Here is a 13729-nt window from a genome sequence, read left to right as displayed (position 1 = left end):
AGTGTTGTTACCTGTACACACAGCCTGAGACTCCGGATAGAGGCGACACTACGCAGTAGTTCACTTACCGTCACTAGGGGGTTGGGGATGGTACACACTAGTATATGTCTACGGTGCATGTTATGGATGGTGGGTACAGATGCCATTCTTATCCAGCAGGGGACGCTATCCCATAAGGCAATAATGGAGAAACCCCTATCATCATAATCAGACCTTGCTATGGGGCGTGTTTTGCCCTCCAACATGGCGGCAAAGAGCAGCTCCAGGAGACTGGATCTCCTGCTGCTGCTCCTACTCCTGGCTGTGGCGGCTGTGCACCTCATGTCGTGTCCCTACACCAAGGTGGAGGAGAGTTTTAACCTGCAAGCGTGCCATGATGTGCTGTACCACAGGCTGGACCTAGACGAGGTAACCCCTGCCTGGCATAGGTAGCCGTGTAGTGACCGGCGGGAGCGCTCTCTATACCGTGTCTTTGTGTTTCCCCGGGCAGTATGACCACCATGAATTCCCCGGGGTCGTCCCCAGAACGTTCCTCGGACCGGTGCTGATCAGTGCGGTGTCTGCCCCCGGCGTGTACGTGCTGTCCCTTCTGCAAGTGTCCAAGTACTATTCGCAGCTCCTAGGTATGAATGTCATGGTACTTTCTATAGTGTTCACAGTAGGTGTAGCCATGTGCAGCATTTCTTATAAACTCTCTCCTCTCATGTAGTGAATACAACTGATATATATTTTATGGAGCACATACAGCAGATTTTACACAATCCAGGCCCATATCGGCCAATGATCTCTTTCCCATTCCTGTGCATGGGTTTTTAGCAGTTCAGTTCACATGCTGTGGAATATTTGCATGTAGGTTTTAGCCCACACCAATAAGTGGATTCTGCACTAAGGTCCAATTCACATCTATGGGAGCGTTCACACTACCGTCAGTGTCCGACAGGTAGTGTCCGCTGCTAATGTCCGTTCAAAATCTCGCATGGACATTAGGAGCGGACACTAGCTGTGTCCGTAACATTATACATTCATTTAAATGGGCATCGGGTGTGTTCTTTTACACTCCGTGTCTGTCCTTAAGTGTCCGTTCCCAAAGATGTCCGACTTTTCAAGCAGACAGAAACAACCTACATGTCGGGTTTTGCTGTCCGCTTGAAAAGTCGGACATCTTTATGAACGGACACTTACGGACAGGCACGGAGTGCAAAACAACACACCCGATGTCCATTTAAATGAATGCAGAATGTCACGGACACAGCTAGTGTCCGCTGCTAATGTCCGTGTGAGATTTTGAACGGACATTAGCAGTGGACACTACCTGTCGGACACAGACGGTAGTATGAACGCCCTATGTCATGTATAGAGATGAGCGAGTACTGTTCGGATCAGCCGATCCGAACAGCACGCTCACATAGAAATGAATGGGCGTAGCTGGCACGTGGGGGGGTTAAGCGGCCAGCCGCCGTCAAAGCGGAAGTACCAGGTGCATCCATTCATTTCTATGGTGCGTGCTGTTCGGATCGGCTGATCCGAACAGTACTTGCTCTTCTCTAGTCATGTAGGATTTAGCTGTCCGCTTGAAAAGTTGGACATCTTTGTGAACGGACACTTAAGGACAGACATGGACTGTAAAAGAACGCACATGATGTCCCATTTAAATCAATGCAAAACGTAACGGACACAGCTAGTGTCCGATGCTAATGTCCGCGCAAGATTTTGTGCGGACATTAGCATTGGACACTAGTTGTCGGATACCCAACACTAGTGTGAACGCCCCCTAACAAAATACATGAAACCGACAGTCAAATGACTTGTGAACAGGCTCCTTGAAATCGATGCGATCTAAAAACAGCCATCACATGCCTGTTTTTGACTTTTGTGTGAACAAGTGGTAAAGGGGAAATCTCAGCACAAACGCTTATCACGTGAAAAGCAGAAATGGCACAGAACTTTCCAGTCAATTGTACTTCTGCTAGGTAAACATCAATGTTATCTATAGCATCCTATACAGCCTTTTAAAAGTATGTAGTGTATGAAACCATTTTTTGCTTGTATATCCACAGTACGAGGGTCTTTGGGTCTGACAGTTATTTTTGCTCTATGGCAACTGCAGAAGGAAGTGAAGAAGCAGTTTGGTTCTCATGTAGCTAAATATTTCTGCCTGATAACAGCTACTCAGTTCCACTTGATGTTCTATTCGACTCGCACACTCCCAAATATATTTGCCCTCCCTATTGGTAAGTATGGTGCTATTTTTGCATTTGATAGTGGTTGTATAGTTGGGGGGTGGGGGGGGGGGTGGTTAACTGACAACTTGTCAGATGTGATACAGTACTTCCGTAAATGATCTGATGCTTTTTTTTTTTTTTTTATCATTGGCTAATCAAGGTGTATTTGGTCACATTCACACATGGCATATTTGTGTCAGTTTTTTGGTGCGGATTCTGAACCAGAAATAACCATTGTGCAGCAAAATACAAGGGTTCTTCTGTCCACTTGAGAAGTCGGACATCTTCACTTGCGGACAGGGAAGGACGGGCACGAAGTGCAAAACAACGCACCCGATGCCCATTGAAATGAATGACAGGTGTCACGGACACAGCTAGTGTCCGCTCCTAATGTCCGTGACAGATTTTGAGCGGACACTACCTGTCGGACACTGACGGTAGTGTGAACGCTCCCTTAATGTTAAATTTGCAGATTTTTTTTTTTTTGTTTCATATATATACACACATGTTTTCATTTCCTCTTTTTATTTTCTTTAAGTTTTGCTTGCGTTCACATTCTGGATGAAGCAGAAGCCTGGTCCGTTTATTTGGCTTTCAGCTCTGGCCATTATTGTCTTCAGATCTGAATTGTGTATACTGATGGGGCTTATGCTGCTACTATCTCTGCAGAAGGGAAGCATCTCATGTTTTACAACTTTTTTGCATGCAGTCCCAGCTGGAATTATATGGCTAGGTAAGATTTTATTTTGAACTGTATTCATATACAGTTACTCGCATGTTTACAACAAGATTTTTATGGAAATAGACATCAATACAACCAACAAAATGGTAAAATACTAGCTTGCAGCTCAGCTTCTCTGAAGCACTGCCCAACGTGCCACTTCATTTACTACTTCTATAAGCAGATAAAAGAGCATTTGAACTCCACTCCATTGGAAGGTGTTAAAGGGGTTGTCCCATCTCAAGGATCCTATCTATACTGGTAGTTTATGTAAATTGAAGACTTTTCCTAAACATATTGCTTTAGAAATTCTACTTTGTTTGCCTGGTATGTGAATTTATTCCTCCCATTGTTTACGCAGCATTGCTATAACCACAGACCTATGGACAAGTGACTTCACTTACCCTTAGTTCACATCTGCATTTGGTATTCCGTTCGGGGAGTCCACATGGGGACCCCTCCCCGAACGTACTACAGAACACACTGACAAGCGGTGTGCAGTGAAAACACATGGACCCCATAGACTATAATGGGCTCCGTATGCTTTCCACGCGCTGCCCGCACGAGTCATGCGGACATGAAAGTAGATCATGATTATTTACGTTCATTATAGTATATGGTGTCCATGTACTTTCACTGCACACCCCTTGCCAATGCGTTTGGTATTCCATTGGGGGTGGGTTCCCATGCGGACTCCCCTAAACGGATTACCAACGCAGATGTGAACGAGGCCTTACTTACTGCTCCTGTCAGCAGGACAATTGTTCAGCGAATTGCAGTCTGTTCTCTCTATGTAAATACACAGATAACACTGAGTCCTTCTGCATAAGTGTTCTGTGTCCCATTCAGCAAGAGGGAGGAGGGGAAGAGAAATACAGGAAATGAGAAGCAGACAGACTGCTGATACACTGAGATGGGAAAACCACTTTAACTTCAGTGACCACTACAGGGGAACTCTAGTATTACAGGATCACCATATAACACATGTCTCCTAGAGTCCACCAGAAGAGGAGAAGTTCATATAGAGTGACTTTCCATTTTGATTAATGAAGTCTTCATAAGAACCCCTTTAAGCTTCTCTTCTCTCAGTTTTGCTATCTCTGAAATGCGATATTTTTTCAATATACAGGATTAGAAGATCAATGGCAGTAGTATTTTGTGTGTATTTGTGGACACGTACATCAAATGCTAATACCTTAAGAAAAGATCAAATGTAAGCTGTGATCGTGCCCCTCTAGAATACTAATTGTAAAATGTATTTCATATTTCAGTATCTGGAAATATTACATACTTTTTTTTTTTTCTAAGTGCACCATCACCAAATTTTAGTCTTGTAGATTTACTCACTGTCTATTTGCTTCATTGATTTATATTAGGTTTAACCATCATGGTGGACTCCTTTTTCTGGAAACGCCTTCTTTGGCCTGAAGGAGAAGTTCTGTGGTATAACACTATTTTGAATAAAAGTTCAAACTGGGGCGTATCCTTTCTGAAGAGCATTGCAGTTTTAGCTAGCCTGATTGTATTTGGTCCAATTTTAAAGGGGTATTCCTATCTTAAGGATCCTATCTATACTGATAACTTATGTTTTCCTAAATACCTTGCTTTAGCAATGTTGCTTTGTTTGAATGCTATGTGAAGTTATTCCCATTGTTTACACATTTTTAACATTCAGCACAGCCTATATAAGCAAAGCAGGTTACATGAGTCACTGCTCTCTGCAGGTGCCAAGTGCTCTCGCTTTTATCTACAGTTCTGCCTGCAGGACAAACAGTTCAGCTAATTGCAGTTTGCTGGTAAAGATTTTGTGAGCTGTGTCGTTATATTTCTATTTAAATACACTGAGTTGATTCTCTGGAAGCATGGTAAGTGTTCTATACAAACCTGTGTAATGTAATGTACATTTACTGTGCATATTATTTGATTTCCTTTTATATTAGAGTTCTAGAAATCATATTAAATCTGTCACGGTAAGGGAAAAGTCTATACTGTGATACTTCATAGTGTACTGTTCATCAGACAGTCAAAGCCGCTTTTCACCAGCTTGTGTAAGAATACCGTAAGTTAGAAGAAGAGACTTGCAGGCAGGAAAGAAAATGAGATAACCCCTTTAATCGCTTGTTCCCTCCTTTTCTCTAATATCTATTGCAGAGATCTTTCTCTCCTGTTAGATAGTATCTAGCCATGTACAGCTATAGAGCTGCGGCCTTCCTGATTTAAGCAGTAAGTGTAGTGTCTTTTTGTTAGTATTATTATTGTGAAAACTAGCTTTTTCATCTATATTTATTTCATTGTATATCTGCTCATCTCCTTTACTCATTTGAAATTTTGGCTTTGATTTATGGTTACAAGTTTTTCCTTAACTGACTCTTAAGACTTCACCATTCCTGTGGTATTTTTATTCAGTTGTGCCAAGAGCAATGGTATTTAGTTTATTCTTTATACCATTTGGCCTCTTTGATAAAAGGATGCGTCTACTGATTGCTCCGGTTGTGACTTTTATATTTTTATACTCATTCCTTCCTCACAAAGAACTTCGGTTTATCATTTACACATTTCCTCTTTTGAACATAGTGGCTGCTAAAGGATGTTCATATATGTAAGTACAAAGGAAGCTTGCCAAATCTGGTTTCCTCATTCATGATGCATGATACATTATTTGAGATACTAAGAAATGACATAGCTAATTATTTCAATTAATTGTATACTACATTGCTTCTCTATACCTTTGCAGACTTCAAAATTATCAGAAATCCTGGATATTCAAACTTGGTACTTTCTTTGTCATTGCCCATCTTTTTGGAAATGCAGCATATTCAGCCACCTCTCTGTATGTGTCCCATTTCAATTATCCTGGAGGTGATGCAATGGTTGAACTCCATAAATTATTGGACCCATCCAAAGGTAGCGTGTTTGTGTTCTTTGTTTCTAACTCTAAAGACTCCTCGGGGTACTTATACTTGCACATGAGGCAATATTTTCTGCCATAAATTCAGCAGCAGGTTTCTTTTCAAGGTTGAAAACTCATAGAAGTTAGAATGCTGTGAATTTAAAAATCTGCACTGCATATTAACTTCTGTGCAGAAAATCTTTACCCTGTGTCATTGAGATTTATTTTTTTTAATTGTACTCATTTGAGTGGTACTGTAAGGGTGCATTCAGACTACGTAACGCCGGGCGTGTATGAGAGCCGTACACGCCGGCATTACCGCAGACTGCCGAACACTTCCCATTCACTTCAATGGGAGCACTCGTAACAGCGGCGTTTACGAGCGCTCCCATTGAAGTGAATGGGAAGTGTTCGGCAGTCTGCCGTAATGCCGGCGTGTACGGCTCTCATACACGCCCGGCGTTATGTAGTCTGAATGCACCCTAATACTGGGGGATTTTCCATGATCGTATTTACAGCAAATATGCTACATCTGCAGGTGGTCTTAGTTGTCCATTAAATAATAAAAAAAAAAAAAAAAAAACTTTATTGAGAATATGGTAATATACTGTAGTTTAACAAACTATTTGTATTGAATGTTAATATCTTTCAGATGTGTCTGTCCACATAGACGTGGCAACTGCTCAAACGGGCGTTTCACGGTTTTTGCAATCTTATTCACATTGGAGGTAGGTTCAAAGTGGTTGTTTTTATTCTGTTATTTTCCTGCTGATTTATTGATCCATTTACATATTTTTGTTTTTTGAAGCAAAAATAAAATATAAAAAAAAACCCCAAAACCTCTAATTCATTCTGCTTCCAACTTTTCTGGATTTGAAGAAAAAAGGGCATAACCAGTTTTCTCACAATCAATGTTTATCATCTCTATATCTGTGTATATGATAACTGGGACCCTCTCACAGATCACTAGATTGGGGGTCCCAAGTACCCGGTTTTTCCTTGCTGCATGACCACAATGAGGCGTTTGAATATACCTGTGGTCAAGCATGCAACCTTCTGCTTTATTCAGTGTTTGTGCAGGGGATTGAAATAGCTGGGCAATGTACAGTCCAGTGCAAAGGTGGTAAATGTCGATTGTGGTAAAACATAGTTACCATAAACTGTCTAGTAATTCAAACATGTAGCTAGATGGTGCCATTGCCTTTCTTTTAGTGCCCGACTTATTGACCAATGTTACTGTTTTAGCCAATGACTGCAGTTATTGGAAGTATGTTTTAACATTTCCTTCGTTTTTTTTATAGGTACGATAAAACAGAAGGCCTTTCACACAAAGAAAAAGCAATGGCTTCCTATACTCATATCATTATGGAATATGAAGCTTCTAATTTGCAATACTACAAAAACACTCACAAAATATTGAAAGAAATACCTGGATTTAGTGGACTTGGCTTCAATGTTACATTTCCACCAGTTTACCTCAGATTATTAACAAAATTACTCATTTTACAAAGAACTGACTTTACTTAAGTTTTATGTTTTAGTTCTTTTTTTTTTAAAAAAAATAGAGTTCTATCTGCAGAGTCTCAAGTTCGTCACTAGGTATTATGCCTCTTGTACTTTTGGTATTTTGCGAAGTATCAATTTTTCCAAAGATCTCACAATTATTTCTGATTTGTACAAAACTGGTGAACACATAAACAAAACAGTCCATCTGCTGACATCTCCTTGTTAGCTGGGACGAAATGTCAGACTAGGGGCCACACGGTGGCTCAGTGGTTAGCACTGTAGCCTTGCAGTGCTGGGTCCTGGTGTTCAAATCCCACCAAGCGCAAAAAAAACATCTGCAAGGAGTTTGTATGTTCTCCCTGTGTTTGCATGGATTTCCATCCCATATTCCAAAAAGACATATATGACATACTGATAGGGGAAAAAAAAAAAAAAAGAACATTGTGAGCCCGATGTGAGGCTCGTGAGTTGGAGTCTGCTCTAGTTATTGAACTGAGTCCCAGTCCGTTGATTCCGATAAATGAACATGGCATATCAGAAAAAAACAACTTCTACTTTAAAATACTATGGGAAAAGGAATGATTCATTCATGAAAGGCAGATTTGGTACAGAAATATCTGAGCTGTGACTGGATATCGGTTTAGTTTATCTAAATCAGGGGTCGGGAACCTATGGCTTGCGAGCCAGATGTGGCTCATTTGATCTTAGATTGAACAGTTTATGTTGCTTATAAGCCTTAGGCTGGTCTTGCATGACCGTAGTTTAAGTCCGCAATTGAGGGTTTTCAATTGCGGACACATTATACTCAAAGCGGCCTCTTACACCACCAGATATTTTAGCTGTTGTGTGCCGGGCTGCAACCGAGGGCCGCACTTTTTAGAACATGTCTGTAATGGCCGCAATTCACGGCACTGCACGGACTCGCCCATAGAACTCTGTGGGCGAGTGCGGCAGGTCATGGACATCTGCGGAGTGTAAGTTGATGATCAGCAACTTGCGGACCGTAAAAGCATTACAGTCGTGTAAGACCAGCCTTAAGGGATAAAAACTGGGAAGGCTACTTAGTGATCCTGACAGTAGCCCAAAGCCAATCCAATTAAGTGGCACAAAGTTTGAGTGACTTCAAACAGGGCAAGATAATTCTGGGGCAAGGATATACAAATGTTAATTTTGTGGGTTTTGTTATGCAATGGTGTTGAGCGTACACAAAGAATGTGATTATGGTAGTACCATCCAACAAAAGGGGATTAGTTAACTTGTGAAGATCAGAGAAAGAAGTTGATAATTACACTGATAAAGAGGCCGTGCAGTCATGCAAATTTTATCTAAATACAATAGTAGGGCTCCAAATAGCATGTCTGAATGCACAACTGGTCATTCCTTGGAATGGATCGGCTGTAACAATAGTTGCTGTATAGAGGAAACTAAAAACACATTCCTGTAATCCGAAGGGGGGAGGGAAGAAAGCCACTCCAAGTGGTCCAATATGCTACGAGACTATTGTCTTTACTAAAGTGTCTGTTCAATGTTTTAAACTTTTGACTTTCAGGCTCCAAATCTTACCATCCACTACAAGCTCCTAAAAATATAAAGTTTAATTTTTATTATTTTAGGATTTTGTGAAACTGCCTGTGGCCTGAGGGTAAGATGTGGAGCCTGAAATTCAAAATATTGTTATCCTTTTGCTTGTCTATGTGCCTGTGAATGCAGGCACTCAAGCAACATGATAACTCTCAATTAAATGTCACCTGTATAACCCAGGCGGAAGTGCGGCGCCACCTTCAAAACACTAAAATAGAGAAATCACCCGGTCCAGATGGAATACACCCCTGAGTCCTGAAGGAATTAAGCAAGGTGATAGACCATTATAATCTAATAATTAAGGATTCAGTAATGACTGGGTTTGTTCCACAGGATTGGTGAATAGCAAATGTGATGGCAATTTTCAAAAAACGGGTGTAAGGGTGAATTCACACTGAGTAAACGCTAGCTTATTCTGAACGTAAAACACGTTCAGAATAAGCGGCGTCTAAAGCAGCTCCATTCATTTCTATGGGAGCGGGGATACGAGCGCTCCCCATAGAAATGAATGGGCTGCTTCTTTCACTCCGTGCAGTCCCATTGAAGTGAATGGGGAGTGCCGGCGTGTACGCTCCGGCATGAGCAGAGCTTGCTGTATACGCCGGCACTCCCCATTCACTTCAATGGGACTGCACGGAGTGAAAGAAGCAGCCCATTCATTTCTATGGGGAGCGCTCGTATCCCCGCTCCCATAGAAATGAATGGAGCTGCTTTAGACGCCGCTTATTCTGAACGTGTTTTACGTTCAGAATAAGCTAGCGTTTACTCAGTGTGAATGCACCCTAAAAGTGAACCTGGAAACTATAGACCAGTAAGTTTGACTTTTGTGGTGGGTACGATATGCGAGGGCTTTCTAAGAGATGCTATCCTGGAGTATCTCAATGTAAATAATCTTATAACACCCAATTAGCATGGATTTATGAGGAATCAGTCCTGTCAGACTAATCTGATCAGCTGCTATGAGGAGGTAAGTTCAAGACTGGACATGGGTAATGCAGTAGACGTGGTGTATCTGGACCTTTCAAAGGCTTTTGATACTGTTCCATATAAACGGTTGGTATGCAAAATGAGAATGTCGGGACAGGGGAAAACATATGCACTTGGGTTAGCAACTAGCTCACTGATAGGAAACAGAGGGTACTTGTTAATGGTAAATATTCAGACTGGGCCACAGTCACCAGTGGGGTGCCACAGGTGTCAGTATTAGGTCCTCTCTTGTTTAATATCTTTATTAATGACCTGGTAGAGCGTTTAAAAAGCAGGGTGTCCATATTTACTGATGATACTAAACTTTTTAAGGCAATCAAAAATGAGAATAGTAAAATACTACAAGGGGATCTGAGGAAGCTTGAAGCATGGGCGGAGACTTGGCAAATGAAGTTTAATGTTGACTAAGGTAATGCACTTTGGTCGACGTAATAAAATGTATGACTATGTACTTAATAGTAAATTACTGGGTAAGACTGTCAATGAAAAAGACTTAGGGATTTTGGTGGACAGCAAGCTTACCTTTAGTGACCAGTGCCAGGCAGCTGCTGCCAAGGCAAATAAAATTATGGGATGCATCAAAAGAGGTCTAGATTCTCATGACTAGAACATGGTTATGCCTCTATACAAATCACTGATACGGCCACACTTATAATATTGTGCGCCATTTTGGGCACCAGTATACAAAACGGACACAATCGAACTAGAAAAAGTGCAAAGAGGGGCAATAAAAATTACTATGGGATTGGGTGGATTACCAAACTTGGGGTTACTCAAATTAGAGAAAAGACGTCTACGTGGAGATCTAACAACAATGTACAAATATATGAAGGAACAATAGAAAGAATCTTCTACTCCTAGACCAGTGACAAAAGGACATCCTCTATATCTGTAGGAAATTTTCACTAGCAGCATCGAAGGGGATTCTTTACAGTAAGAACAGCGAGGCTATGGCACTCTATGCCCCAGGATGTGGTGATGGTGGATTCATTTAACAAGTTTAAAGAGGGCCTGGATACCTTTCTCAAAGAGAACAATATTACAGGGTATAGGTTCTAGATTTTAAAGTCACGTTGATCTAGGTCTTTATACTGATTGCCAGATCGGAATCAGGAAAGAAAAAAAAAAAAACACGTTTTCCCCCGAAATGGGGCAATTGGCATAAGCCTCATGGGATTTTTTTTTTTGCCTTGCACTGGATCAACACTGTAGGGTTATAGGTCAGACTTGATGGACTGTTGTATTCATCCAACCTCATCTACTATGTTCAACCTCCCATGGGAAAATTGATGGAACAATTCTATGGCCTATAAGATTCTCTAGGGTTATCTGGTCAAAGTTTCCAGTATTCACCAGTCTGTTTTCCAATACATTTCTGTTCAATCCTTTGTTTCCAGTTGCTCCTACCACGGTAATGGCTAGGCCCTGGTTTAAAGAGATTATTCTAGTTTACAGAGAGTGGACCATTGTACTCTACAGATTCTGCCCTTTGAATCTCTACAATCACTTTTTCCAAGACCCCTTGCTTCCATTATTACTTACAGCTTAAACACTTCATCTACTTACCTTTTGGTATTTATAAAGTGGAAACTACTGAGCGGTTAATTTTTGATTATATACAAAATACTCCTAGACCCAAGCCCAGACAGCGTTCTGAGCCACCCATATGCCCAGCCTCAATCTGTTCAACTTCTATGGAGAAGGAGAATGAATTAATGACAATGTTTATACCTCAGCTGGAACATCTCTAATGTTTATCCAGCTATTTTGGACAACAGTTAAATCTCAGTTTTGAAAGGAAAAAAAAAAGTTCACTATGACTATCCTCAAACAACCCTGCATTCAAGTCAAGAAAGACCACTAGATTGTAAGCAAGTGGAAATGTATAGAAGGCTGAGTGATAGGCCCAGAATGAAATATGTTAGGGTGCATTTACATAAAGTTGATGCTTTCCAATATCTGAAACACTTGCTTGATCTTATTATACCCTATTCATTTATAAATAAGAGTAAAAATACTGAAGAGACTACAGTTACCTGCATTAGGCTAAAAGAGAATTTAGGCCTGCTTGTCTAATTTTACTTTACTTTTACCTTGTGTGTTAAAAGGGATTTTAGCATTGGCTCTAGTGATTTTTAACTAAGCATTTATTTGCATAGCCTTTAGAAAAACTACTCCAGACATACCTTTTATTTATTAATCCTCCTAGCCGGTTTTGAATTAATCCTCTTTTATTGATATGCTAATTAGCCTCCACATTGCACTCAGGAAGTTCACTAAGCACTGTGTGATGTGTGTAAAAAGGGGGAGGTTAATCACTAGAGCCAATGATAGAATCCCTTTAAAGAGGTTGTATAAGCAATTTTTTTTTTTTTTTTTAATAGGCTAATGGGAGGTGAAAAAAAAAAAAAAAAATAATAATAATACTTTGCACCTGTACCCAATGCATCAGTGGTCTCCCAGTGTGGTCCAGTCCTGCTGCCCTAGCATCTTCTCACAGTGAAACTGCTCACTGTCTGTGACATCATGGATCCATTCAGACCAATTAGCAGTCTCATCAAGAGACCAGTAATGACACAGGTAGAGACATCACATGCTCTTGACTAGGGCCATTAACTGACTTCTGCTACACGTCAACACTGGACTGAGAAGACTGGACCGTGCTGGGAGGCACAGGAGAACTGTGGAAAGTATAAAGGGTTTTTTGCTTCCCCCCAGCTGATAAAAAAAAAAAAAAAAACCTGGTTGCTCCTTTTTGCCCAGGCAACTGCTTTAAGTTTCTTCTACAAGTAATAATAGTTCATTTGTACACTAAGCCATTACTAGTAAGTAAATGCATCCAGCAGTTTCCATATGTTGAAAAGAGAAAGTGTGGCAAAACTGTTTTTAAAGGTAGCACAGGAGTTTTTCACAACAGCCAGGCAAGCAGCATTTGCAATAATTTAAGTGCAGTCTTTTAAAGCTAAGGGTAGGCAAACATTTTGTCACTAGACATTTTATTTATACACAAATGATGGAAAGGGAAACAACTTTTATCACAATGGTATTTAATCACAATAGAATGCTTAGCTAGTTGTCTTCCAATGCATTGCTAAAGGTTTCAATTTCATCTTGAAATACTTCAAGCATACCTCCAATTATAAAACGTATAATAAATAGTACAGGTGTATATACAGGTTTGATAATCTAATCAAATAATGTTCCTTTCTCCACTGTCTGCTCACTAAGAGATTTAGTCATCCATACTTTGTCAAGCACAGAAGACTAAGGGCTCGTTCACATCTGCGCCCGGTCTCCGTTCTGCAGGTTTCCGTTTCCTGCACAAAATAGAGGCAGGAGACGGAAACCTGCAGGACTCTCTCACCCATTCATTTGAATGGGTTTGAAAGCTGTCCGGCCGTGAGCGTTTTATGCTCTCCGCCGAAAAACAGTTTTTTTTTTTTTTAATCCGGACACAGAGTCGGACATGCAGTACTCTGTGTCCAGTTTAAAAAAAAAAAAAAAAACTCTTTTGCAGCGGAGAGCATAAAATGCTCACCGCCGCTTACGGCCGGACCCGGTCTGTGGTTTCCGTCTTCTTGCATGCAGAAGACGGAAACCACCGAACGGAGACCCGAACACAGGTGTGAACCTAGCATAAGAGGGAGGAGGGGTGATGGGCTTAGTCGACACGTGAATACAGTGTGGCGTAATTTGGTCCGGAGAAAAACTAATTCGTAATTAGGAAGCAGTTTTTGGACCTTGTGGCATTTTTTTTTATTTTTTTTTTAGAGCGGTTTTTTGGCAAATACCGCTTGACAAAACGCCAAGTGTTTTTTCCTT

The 13729-nt window shown here is 40.8% G+C and overlaps 1 protein-coding gene across 1 annotated transcript; it reads left to right on the top strand.

Annotated features, from left to right (window-relative positions):
* The first annotated feature begins 47 nt into the window (after positions 1-47).
* ALG12 (ALG12 alpha-1,6-mannosyltransferase) lies at positions 48-7396 on the top strand. Its single transcript, XM_075274159.1, has 9 exons — positions 48-408; positions 491-623; positions 2058-2231; positions 2761-2955; positions 4320-4423; positions 5319-5542; positions 5678-5847; positions 6486-6561; positions 7135-7396. Exons 1-9 carry the CDS (start codon positions 220-222, stop codon positions 7358-7360), a joined length of 1491 nt encoding a protein of 496 aa, XP_075130260.1. The 5' UTR covers positions 48-219; the 3' UTR covers positions 7361-7396.
* Positions 7397-13729: the final 6333 nt, after the last annotated feature.

Source organism: Leptodactylus fuscus, chromosome 5 (assembly GCF_031893055.1).
Source record: "Leptodactylus fuscus isolate aLepFus1 chromosome 5, aLepFus1.hap2, whole genome shotgun sequence".
Taxonomy (NCBI): domain Eukaryota; kingdom Metazoa; phylum Chordata; class Amphibia; order Anura; family Leptodactylidae; genus Leptodactylus; species Leptodactylus fuscus.
Note: the sequence above shows the minus strand (reverse complement) of the source record. Positions and strands in the feature narration are given on the sequence as shown.

What these genes read in the sequence shown, in the direction of transcription:
- ALG12 (XM_075274159.1), top strand. Translation starts at nt 220, where the DNA reads ATGGGGCGTGTTTTGCCCTCCAACATGGCGGCAAAGAGCAGCTCCAGG. An exon ending in GTACTATTCGCAGCTCCTAG is followed by an intron (nt 624 to 2,057) that starts GTATGAATGTCA and finishes GTATATCCACAG; the next exon opens with TACGAGGGTCTTTGGGTCTG. An exon ending in AGCTGGAATTATATGGCTAG is followed by an intron (nt 2,956 to 4,319) that starts GTAAGATTTTAT and finishes GATTTATATTAG; the next exon opens with GTTTAACCATCATGGTGGAC.